At 46.9% G+C, this 21,863-nt stretch overlaps 2 protein-coding genes across 3 annotated transcripts; one reads left to right on the top strand and one right to left on the bottom strand.

Moving 5' to 3' along the window:
• Positions 1–329: 329 nt before the first annotated feature.
• On the bottom strand, positions 330–9,289 carry C3AR1 (complement C3a receptor 1). Of its 2 annotated transcripts, none has more exons than XM_053934332.1 (3): positions 9,221–9,289; positions 6,390–7,935; positions 330–1,852 (listed from the first exon to the last, which is right to left on the bottom strand). In XM_053934332.1, exon 3 carries the CDS (start codon positions 1,843–1,845, stop codon positions 739–741), a length of 1,107 nt encoding a protein of 368 aa, XP_053790307.1. In that variant the 5' UTR covers positions 1,846–1,852; positions 6,390–7,935; positions 9,221–9,289; the 3' UTR covers positions 330–738. The 2 variants fall into 2 exon arrangements, with proteins under 2 accessions (XP_053790307.1, XP_053790308.1); XM_053934333.1 differs by lacking the exon at positions 9,221–9,289 and adding an exon at positions 8,950–9,037.
• A 2-nt stretch (positions 9,290–9,291) lies between these two features.
• Positions 9,292–15,854, top strand: NECAP1 (NECAP endocytosis associated 1). Its single transcript, XM_053934334.1, has 8 exons — positions 9,292–9,475; positions 10,816–10,916; positions 11,067–11,171; positions 11,564–11,645; positions 12,044–12,152; positions 12,241–12,427; positions 13,568–13,661; positions 13,773–15,854. The coding sequence occupies exons 1-8, from the start codon at positions 9,378–9,380 to the stop codon at positions 13,819–13,821; spliced, it is 825 nt and encodes a 274-aa protein (XP_053790309.1). The 5' UTR covers positions 9,292–9,377; the 3' UTR covers positions 13,822–15,854.
• The last annotated feature ends 6,009 nt before the right edge of the window (positions 15,855–21,863 follow it).

Genomic DNA, 21,863 nt, shown 5'->3' with positions numbered 1-21,863 from the left:
ATCTCAAACTGCTTCCTAAAAGGAAGATTTGGGACTCTGGTGGAGGAAGTGTTTGGGAGACGGCGAGTGTGCACATGCTAATGAACATAGGTTCAGCATGTGCATTTACCGGTTACTACCATACAGTGATGTATTTGCCAGGACAAGCAGATTACCTACCAAGGCACAAAAGTCAGTTCAGTGCAGCTGACTGGGGCAAGTGCTCTTCTAGTGCATGGCTATAAGGAAATGTAGCAGTACCCTCTAGGGAATCTCCAGATACTCCTACACACACCTCAGAGCCCTGGTAGAGTCAGAGGAAAGCTGTGATGACCTTTTGAGGACCAATATCCAAGTTAGTTTTAGCTGCACTTTATCAGAGACAGGAGAACACAGATATATGCAAATAACATTCTTATCTCAGTTGAGAGGTTCAACTTCATGATTCCCACCACAAATCTGTAGCCAGTCCCACTTTCTTAAAATAGTCTGTGTAGGTTAAAATACTGTGTCTTCTGCTTCACCAGTCATCCCTCAAATTATTACTCTGTAATAATTACTCTGTGCTTCCAACTTCCCATGTCTCCAGTGTAGGATATAAAGAGGGTTATCTGTCACGAGCTGAATGCTTGCAGTGTCCTGGGTTGGAGCGGCAGATTAATCAAATATATTGGAGCAAAACCACCTGCTAAAGCAGAGAGTGATTGATGTGCAGCGCTATAGCTTGTTCTTTCTACAGTTGTGATAGGAAGTCCTGCATTACAAGGTGCTGCTCAGGTTCTTGTCAGCTGAAGTCTGGCTTCTGTGAAGGGCTGAAGATGTGAGTTCCTCGCTAAAGGTACCTTCCAAGATTCTTTGCACTGATTGCCGTACCTTTGCCCTGAAGTCCCGTCCCACAAAAACATAAAGCAGGGGGTTGATGCAGCTGTTGGCATATGCAAGTGCTGTAGAGAGGTGATCCCACAGGATCAGTGACTCCATCAGTCTTGTTCGAAGACTAGGTACAATGGTGAGCATCCCAACTACATGGTATGGAGCCCAGCAGATGAAGAATGCAGCTACCACAAACACAATTGTTCGCAGTGTCCTGTTGTGTGACTTGTGAAACTGATTTGCATGTGTTCTGAAAACAATGAGGGCGTAGCAAACTGCCATTATGCCAAAAGGGAGCACAAAGCCAAAGACAGCCCTAGTGCTGTTTATTACCACTGAGGCAAGGGGTACAGAATCATTACCTTCATTGGTATCTCCCCACAAGTCACTACCATTGTAGGTTGAGTATTCTTCCCATAACTCATTTACAGATACATTTACAGGATCATCTATGTAATCTTCAACTCCAGAATTGTACCCACACTCCGTTTTGCCATCATAAGTGCTTGTCTCACGGTAGTAGAAGACAGGGCAGCAGAAAATGAAGGCCAGCAGCCAAATGCCACTGCATATTACCGATGTAAATTTCACTGTTCGGTGGTTCTGACACCAGACAGGTTTCATCACCAGGAGGCACCGATCAATGCTGATGGCCACAAGTAGGAAGACACTAGCAAACATGGTGAAGATTATGACTGATGGAATGACTTTGCAGAGGAACCAGCCATAGGGCCAGTGTTCATGAAGGGCCAGGTGAACAATGAAAAATGGCAAGGACAAGCAGCACATGACATCAGCCACAGCAAGGTTTAGGAACCAGACAGTGTTCACAGACCTTTTCATTTTCAGACCAGCTACCCAGATCACCAACCCATTGCCGGGGATACCTATGATGAAAACGATGGTGAAGATTGCAATGCAGACAATTGATTCTGATGCATAATATACAGCAGCCCGTTCCTGTGAACTGCTGTTGTCCAGAACTTGAGACATTCTGCAACTGTAAAACAGACAGCAAATTAGCAGCAATTCACGTCCTTGGTTCTCGTTAGCCACGCAAGCGCAGGGCGGGGCTTGCCTCCGGCGAGCGGCGGGTGATTAAAAGAGGGCTCTAGGGAGCGCGGCGAACAGCAGCGGGCAGACAGGGGCGTGGCACGGCTGTTCGCGCAGTAGGGCAAGCAGGCAGGGGCGCAGGTTTCTTCCTGCTAGTGGCGTTTTTTGTTTGTTGTGTTTTTGTTGGTTGGTTGGTTGGTTTCGTTTCGTTTTTTGTGGAGTGTTTGAGCCTATCAGTGGCTCCAGAGGCCATTGCAGAAGAAGCCTGCCTGCGGTGTGAACAGGCGAACGATCTCCTTTCGCTGGTGGCCGAGCTTAGGGAGGAAGTAGAAAGGCTAAGGAGTATTAGGGAAGGTGAAAGGGAAATAAATTGGTAGAGTTCTGCCCTTCCATGCTTGAGGGAGGCCCACCGGGAGCCAGAAGACTCCTATGCCTCCCACTGTCAGACAATAGGAGGACACCTGGTGGATGAAGGGGAGTGGAAATGGGTCCCTACTCAGAGAGGTAATAATAATAAAAATTCCTCCCGACTCCCATCCCCTAGCCAGGTGCCACTTCAGAATAGGTGTGAGGCCCTGGATCTAGAGGGTCAGCCAGAGGACATAGAAGAAAGTGATCTCTCCAGTGAGCCTCCTAATTATGCTTCATCTGCCAGAGGGATCAGCACCTCTAACGTTAAAAAGGAAAGAAGGGTAGTCGTAGTGGGTGACTCCCTTCTGAGGGGAACAGAGGGCCCCATATGCCAACCAGACCCCAGAGAGATCTGCTGCCTCCCTGGGGCCTGGGTCTGGGATGTCACTGAGAGACTTCCTGGGTTGATTCGGCTCTCTCATTATTACCCACTGCCTGCAGTGGTAAAATATTCCAAGCTGACAGTGGTGAAAAGAGGAGTGTCAGGGCAATTAAAAGGGGCTTTAGGGCACTGGGTCAAGTGGTTGATAGGGCAGGAGAACAGGTCCTTTTGGTGGCAGAGAAAAATGATGAAAGGAATAGGAGAGCCCACATTATCAGCAAGTGGTTTAAGGATTGGTGTCATCAGCAGAATTTTGGATTCTTTGATCATGGGGCAACTTTGTTGGCACCTGGCCTGCTGGAACTGGATGGGCTCCATCTTTCTGTTAAGGGCAGAAGGGTTTTAGCTCATTGAACTGGCAGACCTCATTGAGAGGGCTTTAAACTAGGTCTGAAGGGGGAAGGGGATGCAGCTGGGCTGTCTGGAAGCAGGCCCAAGGGTGGTAAGCCTGAGATATGGGTGAAATCAGCAGCCCAGCTGAGGTGCATGTATATTAATGCACACAGCGTGGGTAACAAGAGCTGGAGGCCATGGTGCAACAGCAAAGCTGTGATGTAATTGCAAACACAGAAACGTGGTGGGATGATTCACATGGCTCGAGCACTGCACTGGATGGCTACAAGCTCTTCAGAGAGACAGGAAAAGGAAAATAGGTGGAGGGATGGCCCTTTATATTAGGGAGGCTTTTGATGCCGTGGGTATTGAAACTAATGATGACAAAGTTGAATGCCTGTGGGTAAGAATTAGGGGGAAGGCCAACAAGGCTGGCATCCTGCTGGGAGTCTGTTATCATCCACCCAGCCAGGAAGAAGTGGACAACTTATTCTATAAGTGGCTGGAGAATGTTTCAGGATCACCAGCCCTTGTTCTTGTAGGTGACTTTAACCTACCAGATATCTGCTGGAAGCTTAGTACAGCAGAAAAGAGGCATTCTAGGAAGTTCTTAGAGTGTGTGGAGGACAACTTTTTGTCATAGCTGCTGAGTGAGCACACCAGGGGAGGGACTATGTTAGACCTGCTGTTTGCAAAGAGAGATGGGCTGGTGGGAGATGTGGTGGTTGGAGGCCGCTTGGGGCAGAGTGATCATGAAATTAGAGAGTTCTCGCTATTTGGTGAAATGAGGAGGAACATCGATAAGACTCTTAACACTGGACTTCCAGAGGGCAGACTTTGGCCTATTTAGGAGACTTATTAAGAGAGTTCCTTGAGAAGCAGCCCTTAAAAACAAAGGAGTCCAGGAAAGTACTTCAAAACAGAGATCTTGAGGGCACAAGAACAGACCTGTGTGTCCCTGTGTGGCGAAAGATGAGTCAATGAGGCAAACGTCCAGCCTGGATGGGCAATGAGGTTTTGAAGGAACTTAGGAATAAAACGGAAGGTCATTCTTCCCCTGTACTTGGCACTAGTGAGGCCACACCTTAAGTGCTGTGTCCAGTTCTGGCCCCTCAGTTTGGGAAGGACATAAGACTCTAGAGCGTGTCCAGAGAAGTGCAACGAGTCTGGTGAGGGGCTTGGAACACAAGTCCTACAAAGAATAACTGGGGGAGCTGGGGCTGTTTAGCCTGGAGAAAAGGAGACTCAGGGGTGACCTTACCACTCTCTACAATTTCCTGAAAGGTTGTTGTATTCAGGTGGGGGTCACTCTCTTTCTCTAGGCAGCAGCTGACAGAACGAGAGGACACAGGCTTAAGCTGCACCAACGGAAATATAGGTTGGATATTAGGAACAGGTTTTTTACAGAAAGAGTGATGAAGTACTGGAATGGTCTGCCTGGGGAGGTGATGGAGTCACCATGCCTGGATGTGTTTAAAAACAAATTGGATGTAGCACTCAGTGCCATGGTTTAGTTGAGGTGTTAGGGCATGGGTTGGACTTGATCTTGAAGGTCTCTTCCAACCTAGTCATTCTGTGATCCTCCTCCCCAAATTCTTCTCTTAACCTTTGCTGAAGCATCCCCCCTGAGTCAGGTGACAGTACAGAGCTGTTGGGATACAAAGGCATTGGCCTACACAAAATTGTTACTAGTGTACCTGTTGTACATCTTCATCATTTTCATAGTGGCTAAACCTATACGTAAGCTTGCTATTCAAACAGGGGGTTCTATACAGTTATGTTCTCCTATCTCTGTCATCCCTTTGATTTCATCTGATTCTTCTTAGTCTCTAAAGTGGAGCTCTCTATTCATATGGCCATGCTGTGCCCAGGTGTGTTTCCTGGTTGACTTCCCGCTTCAGAAAGGCAAATCAGCATTTTTAGTTCCTCTTTCCTTTAAAATGAGCAATTTCTTTTGGCATAACTGGTGAAGTACATTTAAGTTAAGAAAGCAATGCCTGTCTTTCTGAAATAACCCTGCTCCACTTTCTGAACATTACAAATAGAACAGACAGGACATAAATTCTGTTGGCTAAGTGGTATTTTAGGGAAGTGCCAGTGACCACTTCCTTTTCTTATACATGTGTTCTGAGCTGTCTGGTGGTTCCTTGGAAAGCTTATCTTGACCAGGAGAAAGACAAGACCTTAACGGTTTAAGATTCTATGAAAGACAAGAAATTAATATTTAAGAAGAACAGACAGATATTTACTTGTAGAAATAAAAATGAAAATACAGAGTAATGTTCTTCAGCCATTTTAGATATGAGGTGTCTTACTGCAAGACAATGAAGCTGACCTACAGCATACTTAAGTGACATTTTAAAACTATGACCATAGTAGAGGAAAAATGTTAATTGCTCAATTATTCTTGGACTTCATAAATTTAGAAAGGAGAAAACCAGCAAAGCTAAGATAGAATTGCAAAAAAAAACCCCAATCTTCATTCTTTAGGCATTAATAGAATTGTCTAAAAAATTCCTGCTAACTAAACCCTTGCTGAATTGATGACAGCAGTTGTATTACTGAAAGGTCCCAAAAAATGTTACCAAAATGCAAGGAAACTGAATAGGGAAGAGGTAAATACAGCCTGCAGAAGCAACTGAGAAGACATAAATAAGACAACTGACCCTTTTTTAACCTCTGTTATGCCAGTACTTAAATACCAGTCAGAGATTGTTGTATGCAGGACTAAATATAAATATTATTAAACAAAATTCAAATCATTAATCTCACTCTTGCATAACATGCAGTCAGAAAGTGGAGTGATGCATAAGTGTTCAAACTGCTTCACTAAGAAGAAAATGAGATAAACAATTGTAACAAACATCGTCATTTATCAGGTTTTGGTAATATCTGCCAATAGACTTGTAAGTGAGGGTGACCTGCAAGGAAAGCTATGAAAGACATTACTGGAAGGCTTAACTTAAAGCTGGAGGCTTAATTTAAAATTCTCCCAAGTTTGTTACATTTCTTGTGGTCTTGCTGATCCATGTAGAAGCAACTTTCAGAAGGACAACTGGCAAACAGTGCTGCAAGAATTGAACCCTGCTGCCTCCCCATATAGCTACAGAAAATGGTATGAAGAAGACAGGGAAACAAGGAATGCTGTAAAATAGTAATGCAAGTCCTACTCCAAAGTAAACTGATGAATCAATTAGAAGATACTGCCCACACTATATTTTCTAGAGTGCTAGAAGGGCTGCAATGTGGTTTGAAAATGAAAGGGGGAACTGGAGGAGGGAGAGGGGTTTTCAGGAGTAAAGAATAATAAATGGCAAGTAGATGAGGATAGCAAAATTCTCCAGTTTATGATACCTACCTGAGCAAAGCAGTGATTTCAGCGTGTTGGAGCAAGTACCATCAATTCTGTCTCTGGAGTGACTGAGAAAACCCTCACGTGACATTTTAGGAACTGCATTTTTTTTCCTGCATGCATCCTGTGTGTGCCAAGGGTGTTCTTTCACCCTGATAAAATGACTCATTTTAATGTAATTTCAAGATTTAGATATCATCTGCTCATAAAATAAAGAGTCAAACCACAGGAAGTTTCTCAAAACTGTCAAAATAAAATAGTGCTTGAAATAAAATATTAATAGAGTTATATTCAAAGACATATACTTTACTATATTCTGTAAAACAACTGAATGACATCTTGCCTGTTGACACAGTGTGACCTTTGCTGGAAGTAATTCCTAAGTCCAAACCCTGCCACGTCACTGTAAAATGTTTGATCTGTTATTGTCTTGTAGCCACTTCTATGTCTTACCAGGTGAGCACGTTCATCTAGCTAATCTCATTTCTAGGATTCTTACCAATCCAGAGCAGCTTCTGTCCCAGCTTGAGACAGTTTGCTTCATCAAATACAGAACACTGTACTCACCAAACCGTGACTGGTCATGACAAAAGGATTTTAATCTGCTTTTTACTTTTCAGGGTATTAAAAGTCTTGTTTTTAAAAAGGAACTTGACTGACAAAAAGAAGTGGTTAACTGAAACGGGTGATTTGCACAAAATGTGGCAAGACAATAAAAATGGAAGACTTCCAGGGCAAGGCATTTCTAATGTTTAACAAGGGGGTTCCCCCTTGCCCTTCACAATTTGGGAAATCAAGACTGCTAGCAGAAATGACAGAGCCCAGACAAACAAGAAACAGCCTCAGTATTTTCGTTTTGGCCTGAAAAATGAACTGTGACAGAGTAGACTTCTGCTCCTGAGTGTGTCTGTTAAAGACACAGATGCTGCCTCCAACACAAAACCAGAAAAAGGAAGACAGGCCAGGGCTGAGCTCTACCCACAAAGATAGACAGGTTGTCAGCAGCCTGCCAGGAAAATTCCTGTAGCTTCATCTCATTCTCAGCTGCCATCCTGCCAGGGGGACTCCTCGAGCCCAGACAGGCAGTGCTGATAGGAGCTTACTCCTATGGGCTCCTTTTGGCTGAGGGACACAGAGCCTGGTTATCACCATGGACCTGCCAGCCAAGCCCTGCTTTGCAGGAAGGTTCTTAACCAGTTCTATCCTCCAGGTTAAATGTTCTATTTCAAGATTTCAACCTCTCTGCTGAATCCTTAAAAAAAAAAAAAAAAGTAAATAATAAAAATAAAAATTTAAACTTCAGTAGTTATTGGCAGTGCTTTGTATTTTTTTGGTCCAGAGATGCTTGTTTGAACCAAGCTGAAGAATGTTATGTTCTCTGCTGGTTAAGTCTCAATGGAATTGAATGGGAGATGCATTCCTGGCGTTCTGGTGGTGCTTGTGAGTCTTTGCTCACATGCCTCATAATAGTTGGCCCTTTGCCACTCCCTCATCCGAGATGCTCTCCTTCTAGAGGGACCGTAGGAGGACTGTGGCACGCTGAATGACAGCACTGTGAAGAGGGAGGTAAAATTTAATACTGCTAATTGTGAATCACTGAACTTGGAAAAGCAGCCATAACTATGCACATGGAGGGGTGTACTCCCAGTAAGTTATTAGTGCCCAATGAAAAAACTTAGCAGTCACTGCAGGAAGTTCTAATGAAAAATTAGGTCAACAAGCAACTCTATCCAAAAGGTAAATGTAAGTTTCTTCTTGAATTCTGAATGCTGTACTGGTCCTTGATCTTAAGAAGTTATAGAACAAGAAAAAACATAAGAGAATGGTGACTAGACAGCCATGGCTGGGAATGGCTCTGTCTGCATTAACTAATGCTATTTCCCTACTGGGAAAACAAGCAAACAAACAAAACAACAACAACAACAAAAAAAACCCAACAAAAAGCAACCAAAAAAGCCAAAACCAAAACAAACAAAAATCAACAAAACCAGTAAAAAAAACCCACAAAAAACCAAAAACCAAACAAAAAAACCAAAACAAAACAAAAAAAAAAAAAAACAAAAACAAAAACAAAAAAACAAACCAAAACCTCAAACTTAGTGATGTTTCAGTGATTATTTTTGTCTCAGTGCCTCCAGGGATGATGACTCCACCAACGCCCTAGGCAGCCCGTTCCAATGCTTGACATGGAATGCTCAGACATGGCTCTATGTAATTTTTAAACTTCTCTTATGCCTTTTCTTCCACTTTTCAGAGTAAACACTGGTACGTTTTGAGACTCAGTCACAGGACGCTGCACAGCACTAAACTTCAACACCAGTCTCCTCTGAGAAGCCACCTCTAAAAGAGTGGTTTAAATGCTGCCAGCCTTATCATTATTGACAAATAAACTAGTATGTACACCCTTTTTAGGGAAAGACCCACTCCTGAAACTAAGCTTTCCACAGCTGCCATTTCAATCACTTCCAGCAGCAAACCCTGCCGTGCTCTGCGTCGCATTTCCTTTTTGGCTTGCTCTTTTACCAAAAAAGCCACCTAATCCCCGCACCACAGAAAGAACACTGACACTGAACCCCTCAGGGCGGCAGGGAGCAGCCCCCGGGGGATCCACACGAGCAGGTCGACACCGTGTGGCGGCACAACCACCCGCGCCGCTCCCGCCATCCCGCGGGGCCCTGCCCGCTGCCCGGCGCGCCCTAGGGCTGCCCCTAACAGACATGGCCGCGCCAGCCCCGCCGCGGGACCTGCCAGGCCCCAAGATGGCGCGGGCCGCCGCTGCTGTGTCAGGGGCGGCTCCAAGATGGCGCCCTCCCGCCCCCGCTCCCCGCTGCCAGCACCCAAGATGGCTCCATCCGCTTCAAGGACGCGGCCCGCGTCTGGCGCGGCCGCGCCGGCGCCCCCAGGCGGTGTCTGCCCTCATCAAAGATGTCGGTGGGCAGCGCCGTTGGTCACTAGGCTCCCGCCGCTCGCTCCTCGCCGGGCTTCGCGGCCGACATGGCGGCGGCCGAGCTGGAGTACGAGTCCGTTCTCTGCGTGAAGCCCGATGTCAACGTCTACCGCATCCCGCCGCGCACCTCCAACCGCGGGTACAGGTGAGGGAGCGTGCGGCGCCCGCAATCGCCCCGGCGCGGCTCGGCTTGCCTCAGGCCCTGCCCGGAGGGCAGCCGGGGGCTGGGCTGTGCCATGCCGTGGCCCGGCCTCGTCCCTTGGGAAAGCCGTGTCCTGTGGCCGCGAGCAGGTCTGCCCATCCCCGTAGCCCCCTCCAGCCGAGCTCTGGAGGAGCCGCCGGCTGGAAGTGCCTCTTGTGGGCAGGTGGTCAGCGCCTGAAGGTAGGGGAGCCTCCGCTCCGTGCTGTGGACGAGCAGGGGCTGCTCTGTTAATCAGGGGCAGGAGGCGAGGGGGCAGCTTGCTGTTCCAGGCAGAGCTGATGTCTGCTCCCGGTTTCTGGGTTCTCTGCGATGTGACGCTGATGTGCTATAACGGCACGTTGCATTTGGCCTGGTGGCTCTCGCAGTGGTGGGGAGGAAAGCAGGCGGAATTCGGAGTGAGTTTTAAGAAGAGGCTGCAGAACCAGCAGTTAGAAATGCCTTCTCTGGTCAGCCAAAAGCAGCAGAGGGTGACTTTGTAAGGTGTGCCCACAGGCCTGCTGGAGGAGTGGGTTTGTGAACTCCCTGAACCTGACAGACTGTAGGCGGATGTTGTGCCTGGCCAAGGATGTTTGTTTCCAGTTATAAAATCCTGTAGATTTTACAGCACCAAGCCTGCCAGAGTCCAGGAAGTGTTTGGACAATGCTCTCAGGCACATGGTGTCATTTTGGGGTGTCCTCTGCAGGGCCAGGAGCTGGATTCAGTGATCCTTGTGGGTCCCTTCCAACTCAGAATATTCTGTGATGCTATAGGTTGGGTTTTTTCTCTCTTTCCTTTTTTCTTCCTTCACAAGAGCCTGTGGCAGAGTGTGATGGATCGGTCAAAATGTCTGTGTGTGTATTTTGCCTGGTGTAAGTCAGCTGCCTCTAGGCTATGAAGTACTCAGTGTTATTTTACAGCCATAGGGTAGTATAATGGAGTGTCTTTTCAGCATGTTACTAATTAATTTTTGGGGTCTTCCCAATGCTCACAAGTCACTTTTGTGGATTTCCTGTTGAAGTGAGTTTTTGTGCTTCTGTCTCCCCTCTTTGGCAAACTTACACAGGTGAGGAGTTGATGTTCTCTGGACTGTGTCTCTTTCCCTTTGCCCAGAGATGCCAGTCAGAGTCGTGTGTCAGTTGGCCGCAGCATGAGAGGAGCTGAGACCCCATGTCTTATTTGGGGAGGGAAGTGGAATGAGGCAGCTGCAGGGCTTGAGGGTTTGGGAGCAGAGACTTCTGCTGAGGTGGCTGGGCAGAATTGGAGAGGTTGACTATGGTCAGTGTTCAGCTGCTCTTCCTTTCAGGGCATCTGACTGGAAACTGGACCATCCAGACTGGACAGGACGGCTTCGTGTCACCTCCAAAGGCAAAACTGCTTACATAAAACTGGAGGATAAGGTTTCAGGTAGGGGAAAGGCTGTGCCTTGCCAAGGCTGTGACTGTGATTGCTGCCCCCGAGCCTGTGTTTCTAAGCCTGCCCAGAGATGTGCATGGCAGCCCTGGGCACACTTTAGGAAGGGGTTGTTCTTCTTAACACCTGATTATCTGTCTGCAGGAGAACTTTTTGCCCAGGCTCCTATAGATCAATACCCTGGCATTGCAGTGGAGACTGTGGCAGATTCCAGCCGCTACTTTGTCATTCGAATTCAGGATGGGACTGGTGAGTTGGGAGCTGACGTAGGTGCCAAGTGTTAGGGGTGGAGGAGACTCAGGTAGAGCTGGGAGTGTGCCAGGAGGATGAAAATTACTTTGGGAATGCTGAAAAGGCCAGGTGGTGTGCCTGGAGGGATCTGAGGACAAGGTAAACAGAAGAGGTTCTCTACATTGCACATAGTCCAGGGGCTGGGCTGGGAAGGGACATTTGGTTTCCAAGGACGCCCCGTGGGAAGAAAGGTGCATCCTGAAGGCTGGGGACAATGAACTGCTGTGAGCTGCTGGCATCCAGCTGCAGGTGTATCAAAGAGAGGTAGCACAGAGTGGTTTAGGACAAGCAGAGGGATTTGTGGCCCAGTTGCAGGGCACGTCCAGTGACTACTCCTGTCTCCTTGCTAGGACGAAGTGCTTTTATAGGCATTGGCTTCACAGATCGGGGTGATGCCTTTGACTTCAACGTCTCTTTGCAGGATCACTTCAAGTGAGTTTTGCTTTTCTGGAATGCTATTTTTCCTCTGGCCTGTAGAACATGGTGGGTGGTGGTGCATGTTCATTTAGCACAGGTTTCCTTGGGGTGGCCCTGAAGCCTTGCTCTGGCAAGGGACACTTGTGTGTGCTGCCAGCGTGCAAGCTGAGAACCCCTGCAGGGTCAGATCTGTAAGTCTTAAGCTTAGGTCTTGTGATGCTCCAAGTTCAGTGTTAAACAGCTTCATGGGTTTGTGGTGGTCCTAGCTTTGTGCTGTGTGACATCGGGAGTAGGGAGGTAGCTGGTTTGACAAGGCAAAGTAGTTTGGTGGGATGGATGGAGAAACCACACATTTTTCTAAAACACTTTTCCTTTTTGACACAGGGTCTCATGTTTTCCTCTCTTCTTTTTAGGTGGGTGAAGCAGGAGACTGAAATCTCCAAGGAGTCCCAGGAAGCTGACACACGTCCCAAATTAGACTTAGGGTTTAAGGAAGGGCAGACCATCAAACTAAACATTGGGGTAAGCAGACCAGTTTACCCTGCTTCTTCCTCTAGATGTGGCAATGCAGACTCTTCTTTACGCTTCCTTTTTTTTTTTTTTAACACAGAACATGACGTCAAAGAAAGGAGGAGCAGCCAAGCCCCGTGTGTCTGGATCAGGGGGCCTAAGCCTGCTGCCACCCCCACCGGGAGGCAAAATTGCAGTCCCTCCTATACCTCCCCCTTCTTCCACAGCCATTGCCAACCATGTCACACCACCACCTGTGCAGAAATCCAGTGATGCAAACAATGCAGGTAAACCTTAGCACTGAGCCATCAGTTTGTCAGACACTGGCAGGTGCTGCTTCAGCAAACTGTGTTCAACCTAGTGCCCTCTGAGACATGGTCTGTTCCAAGGACTTTGGTCTCTTTGGCAGCTCCAGTGTCCCCAGTGCAAGAAAGATGTGGATCTGTTATACTGGGTCCAGAGGAAGGCCATGGGAATGGTCAGAAACTCTCCTGTGAAGAAAGACTGAGAGGATTGGGGTTGTTTATCCTGGACAGGACAAGGCTCTGGGGGGATGTTTCACTATGTAAAGAGAGCTTGTAAGAAAGATGAAGAAAGACTTCTTACCAGGGCTTGTAGTGACAGGGCAAAGGGTAGAGGCTTAAACTGAAAGAGGGTAGATTACGCTGGATATAAAGAAGAAATTTTTACCATGAGGGTGGTGAAGCCCTGGAACAGGTTGCCCAGAGAAGCAGTGGATACCCCTTCATTAGAAGTGTTCAAGACCAGATTGGATGGGACTTTGAGTAACCTGATTTAGTGCAACGTGTCCCTGCTCATGGCATGGCAGTGGGACTAGATGAGATGATCGTTGGAGGTCCCTTCCAACATAAATCATCCTGTGATACTGTAACAAAGAGGTTGCTGCAGTCTTCTGGATGCTGTGTTAAAAGTGTGACCGTGCAGAGGTGTCTGGAGAGTTGATGATCCCTTTGTGAAGGCTGACTTCAGCAGTGCTGTCCACAGGTTTGAGTGAGAAGAAAACACGAGCTTCTGAGTAGGGCCCATGTGGTCCCAGTGTGTGGTTTGTACTGTTAAGGTGGTGCCTGTTTGGCAGCTGTTACGATTGCTGAGCTTGGGTTGAGTCTGAGCCTTATGTCTGCTGGGAGAGATAATAATGTGTCCGGTGGTGTGCTGAGTGGAGACTGAATAGTTCTTGAAGACAATGTACCCTTGCAGTGCAAGCTGGAGGTGTGCACATTCAGCAAAAGGAGATGCTGTTACAACAAGCCCCTCAAAAAGTCTGACTTCTGCAGGGAAAGCTGGAGTCCCTTCAAAGATTTTCTGCCCTGCATCTAGGAGTTTGTTTAAGGTGACAGTTAAAATGCCTGTAGGGTTTTCTAGATAAGCTGATGTATTTTTCTCTCTCTCTCTCTCTTCTGCTTTAGATATTCTTTTAGATTTAGATGCTCCTGCAGCTGCATCCAAGGCACCAGTATCAGCTACCACGGATCTCTGGGGAGACTTCAGCACTGCATCCAGGTAAACTGTAATGAATGGAACACAAGAAGGGTAGTGTCTTGATGGGTTGGGAAGAACCAGAAGTTAAGTCTTACTGCTTCTGCTCATTTGATTTTCCTTTTTTTGTTTCAGTGCTGTTCCCAATCAGGCTCCTCAGCAGTCCAACTGGGTCCAGTTCTGAATGATCAAAGCAGTGGAATGGGACAAATCGATGACCTAGAAGCACCAAATGGGATCAGAGGGGGCACAAACCTCTCTAGTCTTCAATCAAATTGGGACAATCCTTCATTTTTAAATCAGACCTTCACTTAAACTTACTATTTTCGATCCCACTGAACGTAAAGAGAACATACTGACTCCTCCCAAGATGGGCGAGGAGAAAAGGGGTAGCCTTATCGCCTCCATCTGGCCAGTCCATGGTACATCCTAGCTCTTTTTCCCTGTCTTTCCATACAGGGAAAGCAAGAATCTTGAAGAAAGTGGGTACAGGAGGAGGCTGGGTAGGTGCCTCTGGGTTCCTTGTCCTTCAAATTTTGTCTGGCTAAGCTGTTGCTTTTTGTGGCTGCTTTCAGTAGTGACTGCAGCCCCTGCAGTGCTGAGGACAGCTGCATTTGGCTACACTTGCTAAATGGAGCCTCTAAGGAGATAGGTCTTTTCTCAACACAAAACCTTCTTGGATTAATGACATCTGTGGTGAGGAGTGACTCTCCCCATGCATGCACTACTCTTCCATCTTTGGTGCAATTCTTGGTAGTGCTGCATGTCCTTGTGCTCCTGTGGGAGGAGTCATGCAAGTCCTTGAGTAGGCCTGCTGCTGTTGCGCTGTAGTTCCAGGTGGGCACCCCATCTCAAGGCTCCTGATTTGGATTGCAGGTTCACTGGAGGAACTTCTCTCATTTTAACTCCTTTCTCCCCAGGCAAAGGCCTCGCTGTCACTGAGCTGTTTTAACTGGAAATAGCTTTAAGGGAAAAAAAGCGCCTATTTTTACAATTTGGTAGTTACTTGCACTAGATGACAACCAGGTGATTCCCACCACTCAGCATTTCATGTTCCTGCATCACTATCCTGAGCCCTGGCCTTGTGTAGTGACTTGGCACTGTGTTACAAGTATTGCATAGCTACAGTAAGAATTATGGTGGGACAATAGATTATTCTCTGATGGACAGTCTTCTTCCCCTTTTTAACTCACTCATTTGAGCAAGAAGTGTATAGTAGACTCAATCCTGAGATCTGTGGGAGCAAAATTTTCCCACCTCTATTCCTTATTTTGACTTTTCTTCTGAATCCAACTTTTAGGGATGTGAGCTAGTTATTGAACTTATGTTTTTATTTTTAATGTGTCCAAGCCCCCTCTATTTCCTGTGTGGTTAAGGGAGTTAGAGAGAGATAAAAAGCCATGACTTCCTACTTTTTTATTTGGGAGAGTTTCCTGAGGCAGCGTGGACACTATTTCATCTTCCACAGCTGTGGATGTGATCTGGGATATTAGGATATTAGTCTGTTGGTTACTGTGGGCAAACTCACAGGGCAGGCTGGAAACCTCACGCTGCTGAATTGCTACCCTTCATGCTGGCACAGAAGCCCAAACACTAGCTGGGAAGTTGGTCTCAGTAACTCTTGTCTGTACCCAGTTACTGGGACACTAGGGCATTGATGCTTTGCTGGAAGGCTTCTTCCTGTTTTGAACACTCAACACAGCAACACTTCCGTGTCTCTAGCACACCTTTACCAGGAAATGTTTCCCTTTGGGCAAAAATTTTCTGGGGAGGCTTTTAGAAGAGTAGTTACATGTATGCACCTTGTATTGGCAAAGGTCTTTTGTCATTTTTTTCTGGCTACAGTGAGGGCATTTTGGAGACAGTTTCACTTAGACCATCCCTCTGGGGAGGAACATTCTTGAAATAGCTCTAAAAGCTGCTGCAGTTCCACTTATGGAAGTGGGGACCAGACTGCTCTTGGATGTATTTTAAGTAGTCATTTAACCCTGATTCCCTGGCTCTCTTGGTGTTTCCCCCTGCCAGCCCTCCCTGCCTTTATAGTCACTGCTGCAGTCTCACTATACTTCAACTCCTTGCCTCCTGAACTTGTGGATGGCTGTAGTCTGCAAGCAACAACAGAGACTCCTGGGTTGGCATTTTGTTTTCTTTGTCGTCTTTTTGTTTGCTCACGTCCTTGTGAGGTCCTGTCATTTCAACTACGTATCAATTCCCCAACCAAGGAAGTTGATGGCACCAATTAACAACTAACTAGGAGCCTCTTCTGTATTGTCTTAGTATTCTGGAGATAATATATTATGTATTTGAAAAGCTGAAGAAGCAAAAATTAAAGATATATGTATATAAAGCATAAGATGTACTGGTGCAAATGGTAATTAAACAAGTATTATTGGGGAAAAAATATGAGTCTTTTAAGTTGTCAAATTGTTTTTACTTTGGAAGCCTCTAGGTTGAAGGTCTTCATGTCTCCAGCAAGATCCTCACAGCCTGCTTATCCTTCTGCATATCTGTTGTGGCCTGCAGACTGAACAAGAGCAAGTCCAGGAGTGATGGGTTCAGGGTCTGTCTGGGCAAAGAGGTAGGAGCGTGGAGAAAGGACACAAAAATGACATGGCTGTTCTACATACGGCAAAAAAACTCACACAATACCAAACACAGATCAACAACATGGAAATGGGCCTGAGTGTAGGTTCCTGTGGGACTTGGTAAGAGTGTGGAGAAAACAAGCAAGTGAGAAGACTTAGTTGCCCTGATATTTAGCATCTCAGACATTAAAGGCTTTTACAGCCTGCAGATATTTTCAGAAATTATTCTTTCCATGCTGGTAGATGGGAAACAGTCTCTGCCTACTAGAGAGATGGTCAAGGTGAGCCAAGTGGGCCCTTTGTTAGGGGCAGCAAGGACAGACTGCCTGGAAAGAGAGGAAGCAAGAAGATGAGTCACAGCAGAGCAGGCGGGGGCAGTGGCCTCACCAGCAGAGGAGCAGTCCTGAAGTACCTAAGCACAAAGATAGAGCAGATCAAAGATAGATAAGGATTTAGATAGTAGGGTACGTGGCCAGACAAGGACATGGCCAGGCATGGCTATGCTAGCTCAGGCAGGGTCCAAGGGTGAGACACTTATCTATGATAAGGCCAATGTTGCTGAGGTTTCTCAAAGCCAAACACCTCTATTACTTAAGCTGGACCTGAGTCCAGCCAGTCCCCCAGGAGGTGAAGAATATGTTCAGGGCCCTGACATTGTTCTATCAAGCCTGCTTGCAGCCATCTTGCACAGCATGCTTGCTCCATGTTCCTCTGCCAGACAGCAAAGCTGTGTATATGGCTGTGTTGGAAGTACAACACAAGTCTTGTGGCCTGGGTAAAGATAAGAAATCTTAAACTTTGAAGACAGCTATTTGAATTGTCAAGCATTCTAGTATCTGTAGCGTCTGGGAAAAAAAAAAAAAAAAAAAAAAAGGACATTTTTTCAGCTCTAGGACTAAAGCTTTTACCTTATTTTCGTAAATAGGATGGGCATGTGGTATAGGTCCTGGCAGGGAGAAGATGTAGCATTTTACCCATAAGCTATGGTAGAGCTTCTCAGACCTTTCAGTAGGTACTTGCAGCAGAAAGAGTTGAAAAGTCTAAAAGGGTCTTTTATCTCCAGAGCAGAAGAATTTTCAGATGAAGTTCACCTAAGGGGAAGTGCTGAGAGATATTCCTGTTTGTGCATAAAGAAGCACAGAAGACTGGGAAACAGTTAATGAGGGAGAGCTTAGTCATGTGTGGAGATCTTCCCAGGCCCCATGCCTTTCCTCACAGCAAGACCTGCTAGGATGCACAGCTTGGTGAGTCCTGTGCAAGTTTTCCCTTTCTTCCAATTGGGAGACAGACTGTAGCACATAGAAAGAATCAGGAAACAAGTGTCAAAGGGAAGATCCCAGTTTTGTCTGGTTTTTGGTTGTCAATTCTTCTGTGGGAGCTGTAGTTGAGGTGGGATGTGCGTATTTCCGTGCCCCTTCTCCCATTAATTATGTTCTATGTTCTGTGACTTTGTGTCTCAGAGCCATGCAGCAACTGTTCTTACCACAGCCACACCATATGGATTGCAGACACAAACCTGCCAGATTTCCCAAAGTCTTGATGCTGTGTTTGGACTCCTGAAGAAATGGAGAAGAAGGGCTGTATGTTGGAGGAAATCAAACAAAAACCAAACGGGGCTGTTAATGTATATAAAGCAGAGTACTATGGCACAAGTGGTTAACACACATGCCGCCAGGTCTAGGTAGTCTGATGAGTGCTCATTACATTATGTGAACAATAGACTCTCACTCTGGAGACTGTTACTGGTCTTTTTCTTCCAAGACAATAGCTCTGTCCATGCTGATAGTCAGGGAAAGCACATTGCAGGATGACAGCTTAATTTTGCCACCTGCCATTACCTATAGCTGGATGTCCCCATCCAGAGCTGGGGCTATGATGGACATTCCTTGAAGCTGAGCATAGGAAGATCAGCCAGCAACAGCTGGACCCGTAGTGGCTCCTGACCAGAGCTATGTTTTCCAGTCACTGCTGGGATCCTGGGGTGCACTTCTTGCATCACTTGTGTTTGGGGCAGGCCAGGCAGGTGACATGCAATGAATGGCCTGCTCTCTTTTCTTTCCCAGGCACTGTAGGACGGCAGCTCCTGCGTGTTGAGGTAGAGGCAGCTGCCTTGCTTAGTCGACTGGCTTTTGAAGCCTTGAAGCAGTCTGAAGAGACATTCCCTAAAGGAGGGAGCCGCTTGTAACTTGCAGCCTTTGTGTTGAGCCTTGTGTGTTAGGCATGTACAGGTAGGAGTTGCACTCCCTGCCCCCGCAAGCCTGGTCTGCGAGCCTGGCTGGGCTGGTGACACCCGCGACCAGGAGTTGAGTTCAGTCTCACCCGCGACCGTGTGCTGCCATCTGCTGCCGAATCCCTTTGTTGCGGGCTTTCCCACAATCCCTGGGCTCCGTCTCCAGGGTCTGGCTGAGCGCCCGGCAGTCGAGGGGTGGCAGGTGGTATGCAAGCAGACATCACCTGAGACCTGGCTAGCACTGGTGGGGTGCACTCTGAAAAGAAATCGCAGCTGCTAATTTGTAGTATGATAGTTTAGCAGTGACGGAACTGGTGCTTCCAAATGTAGCTGTGTCCTGCTATGCTATTGCCCTTTGTGCTTCAGTGCCCTCATTCACAAACACGGTATTGTAGGGCTTGGAACTGAGCTGTGCCAGGGCAGGAACACATCCACTCTTGTGGTCAGTGTGCATACAGGTATGGATGTCTGTTATCTTAAAAAAAAACTAGGAGGAGTTCCATTCCTTTGGGCCTAACTTTAAAGTGGTGGCTAAGCACTTATTTATGAGTCCATGTTTATGGTGTTAAGCAAAATGTTCAAAGATGTGGAAGATGCTATGTTGGTAGTGCTACACAAACCATCCTTTTGGTTAGCTGGCAGGGACAAGGATCTGGGTTCAAGTGAGAGGGAAGGGGTAGGAGAGCATTTTCTTTGGAGAATATATGCTAATTGGGTATAGATACAGCTGTGTGTCTGGCCCAGAGCTAGGGGCTGCTGTCACCAGTACATAAAGCTGAAGTCAATACCATGGGTGCAAGTACAAAGTGTGCTTGGAAATCACTCTTTTTGGGTGGAAAAGCCCTTAAGTGATACATTCTATACAGAAACAGGGTTACTGTAAGCAGATAACCTGCCCTGGGTACCCTGGTCTAGCTCTAAAAGTTGTCCTGATTTGAGCAAGGTTTGAACAAGATACCTCCAGTCTGAAGTATTTCCTAGCACAACTTTTGTGCTCAGCTGTGCTGTGGTAGATCCCACACTGGGCCAGCAGTGTGGTGAGATGTCTGATGTGGGGGGTTGGTCAGTGAAAGCAAACACTGAGATCTGACAGTCATCCTTCCCCACAGAAAGGGCAGAGGCTCTGCGAAGAGCGGGATGGCATGCTGAGCTTGTCCTATCCAGTCTTAAAATGCTAAATAGGCAAATAACTGTGATCTGGAGGCAGAGTCTTAAGACACATCGAGGAGCACTTTGTCCTCTATGTCAATCCCAGCTGTCAGAAAGTCAGCAGCATGAGCCCTTTGGCCTCTGGATCAGTGCCAGCTCTGTGCTTGAGGCTGGCACCCTGGAGTGCCATTTGCCCACTCTTTGCTTCCTTGTGCTGACTTCAGTGTCCTGGCATGGTAAAAGTGGGTGACACAGGCACCTGGAGAGTGTGCTCTTCAAAAAAAAATTGCCTTTCCCCCTCTGATGGTGTTGCCATCTGTGTCATGAGGAGGTTCCTGCATATGGTTGAACCCCAAAGCTTGGAGCCTCCCTGCCTGGCATTAAATCTTTCCCATTATGTTTCATTGATGAGGTGCCAAGAAGTGTTTGGTTGAGCTGACTGTACTCCCTGGATTTAGTTCAGCTTTCTATGGCTATTTCCAGATGGCTTTGGCTTTGTCCCATCTTGACTGGACACATGGGATGGCTGCTCTGGAGGCAGATGATGTCCCATCACCTCGCTGCTGGCTGTAACAAGTTGGGCTGGGACGCTGCAAATGGCCTGCAGGGCCAACCTTGGCTGCAGGGTAAGGGGCAGCACAGGCCACTTGCAGTCTTCCTGATAAATCCACCCTTGAAGATAGGAGGGGGTGAGGGAGTTCTGCAGGGCCAGGAAGGTTTGTGCTGCTATTCCAGTACCACCTGCTGGGACAGCCTAACCAGTACAGCTCACCCCAGAACCTCCCTATGAGAATGTTTTTTTATTGCATTCCACTTACATGCATGCAGAGGATGTGGAGGGAAACAGTTTAAGTTCCAATAAGAGTGGCCCGAAGCTTACAGCATGACTCTGGGTGAACTTATGTGACAGCCCGATACTTGCTTGGTGACTGTGGTTGTTTTCCACTGTTTTCCATTTTTTTTGCTTTTCTTTCCACTCCCCCTATTCCCCCTTCAAGAGAGGGAGATCATGTGCATTCACCTCACTGGGCAGAGAGCAGCCAAACAGAATTCAAGGCACTGAAGATCTCTGTGTGATCCTTCGAACTGGAAATGAAGCATGAAGAATTGCTTCTGTGGAGAGGTGTTATGTGGCCACAACTTGTGTGTGTGAATTCCATATGCCCACTCTAAGAAGATAAACTCTGCAGCCCCACCTCTGAAAACAGGCCACTGGGGTCTGACCAGGATTTAGATCTAGCCCAGGTTTGAAGCCAGATATGGTGCTGTGGCAAGCAATTGCAGTATCTGGTTCTGATCTCCAACATAGCCTTGAGACTTGTGACTCAGATCCAAAAGAGGAAGGATACAAAGGTGCAATGTTCCCATGAATGGCATAAAACAAAGCTCTGAGGTAACTGCATCTGAATGTGCCCTCTTTTGGCTTTGATTTGGTAATATGTTAATCGGGGGAAATAAATAAATAAAACATATCTTTGCTCTTCTGAAGAAAATCCTCTGTTAATGCTACATGTAAAGAGGCAGGTTGAGGCTTCTTGTCTCTTTGAAAATTCTCTGGATCATGTCCTTCCTTCTCTTATTCCTTCCCTTACACCTGAGGAATTTTGGTAACCTGTCATCACACTAGAGTGAGCACATGACTTTCCCTTTGCAGTTCACACTGAGTTTGAGCTCCCTCAGCTCAGGTAACTTTGGGACATGATCTCTTCTGCTTGGAACCCTCAGCACTTACTAAAACTTGGCAGGGATGTGGCCAGAGGAGAAATGCACAAGCTGTTTTGGGGAGGAACATTTCTTTTTATCTCTCCTACTTTTCTTTTGTTCCCCTGTGTTCTGCATGGTACTATAACCATAGTGTTTTGGGGAGCTGCTGATCTCTGGCAGTGTATTCGTGTCACGCTGGGTGGTTCTGCTCAGGATTCCGTGTCTTTCTGCCGACTCAGGTCTGCCTGTGGTGAAGTGCTGCCACCTGCCAGAAACTTGTGTGGCTTTACAGTGCTACCTTCTGTTTAATCCATCCCACTCATTGCTCTCACTCCCCTTTCCCACTGTCCATTAAGTACTTCCCTGTTTCCTCTTCACCCCGGATGCTCAAATGTATTTTTCCTGTTCTTTCACAGATCCATAGAAGCCATTTTTTTGCTTTATCTCTTAGCAACCTGTATGGAACCCTGGTTCACTTTCTGTCATTCCAGAAGAGGTCTCTTCTCCCTGCAGCTCTGGCCAGTGTCAGCCTTTGCTGAGAAGGGCATAGGGTGCCTT

The sequence above is a fragment of the Vidua chalybeata genome, chromosome 2 (genome assembly GCF_026979565.1).
Source record: "Vidua chalybeata isolate OUT-0048 chromosome 2, bVidCha1 merged haplotype, whole genome shotgun sequence".
NCBI lineage: Eukaryota > Metazoa > Chordata > Aves > Passeriformes > Viduidae > Vidua > Vidua chalybeata.
The sequence above is the reverse complement of the archived record's forward strand: the minus strand, read 5'-3'. Positions and strand labels throughout refer to the sequence as shown.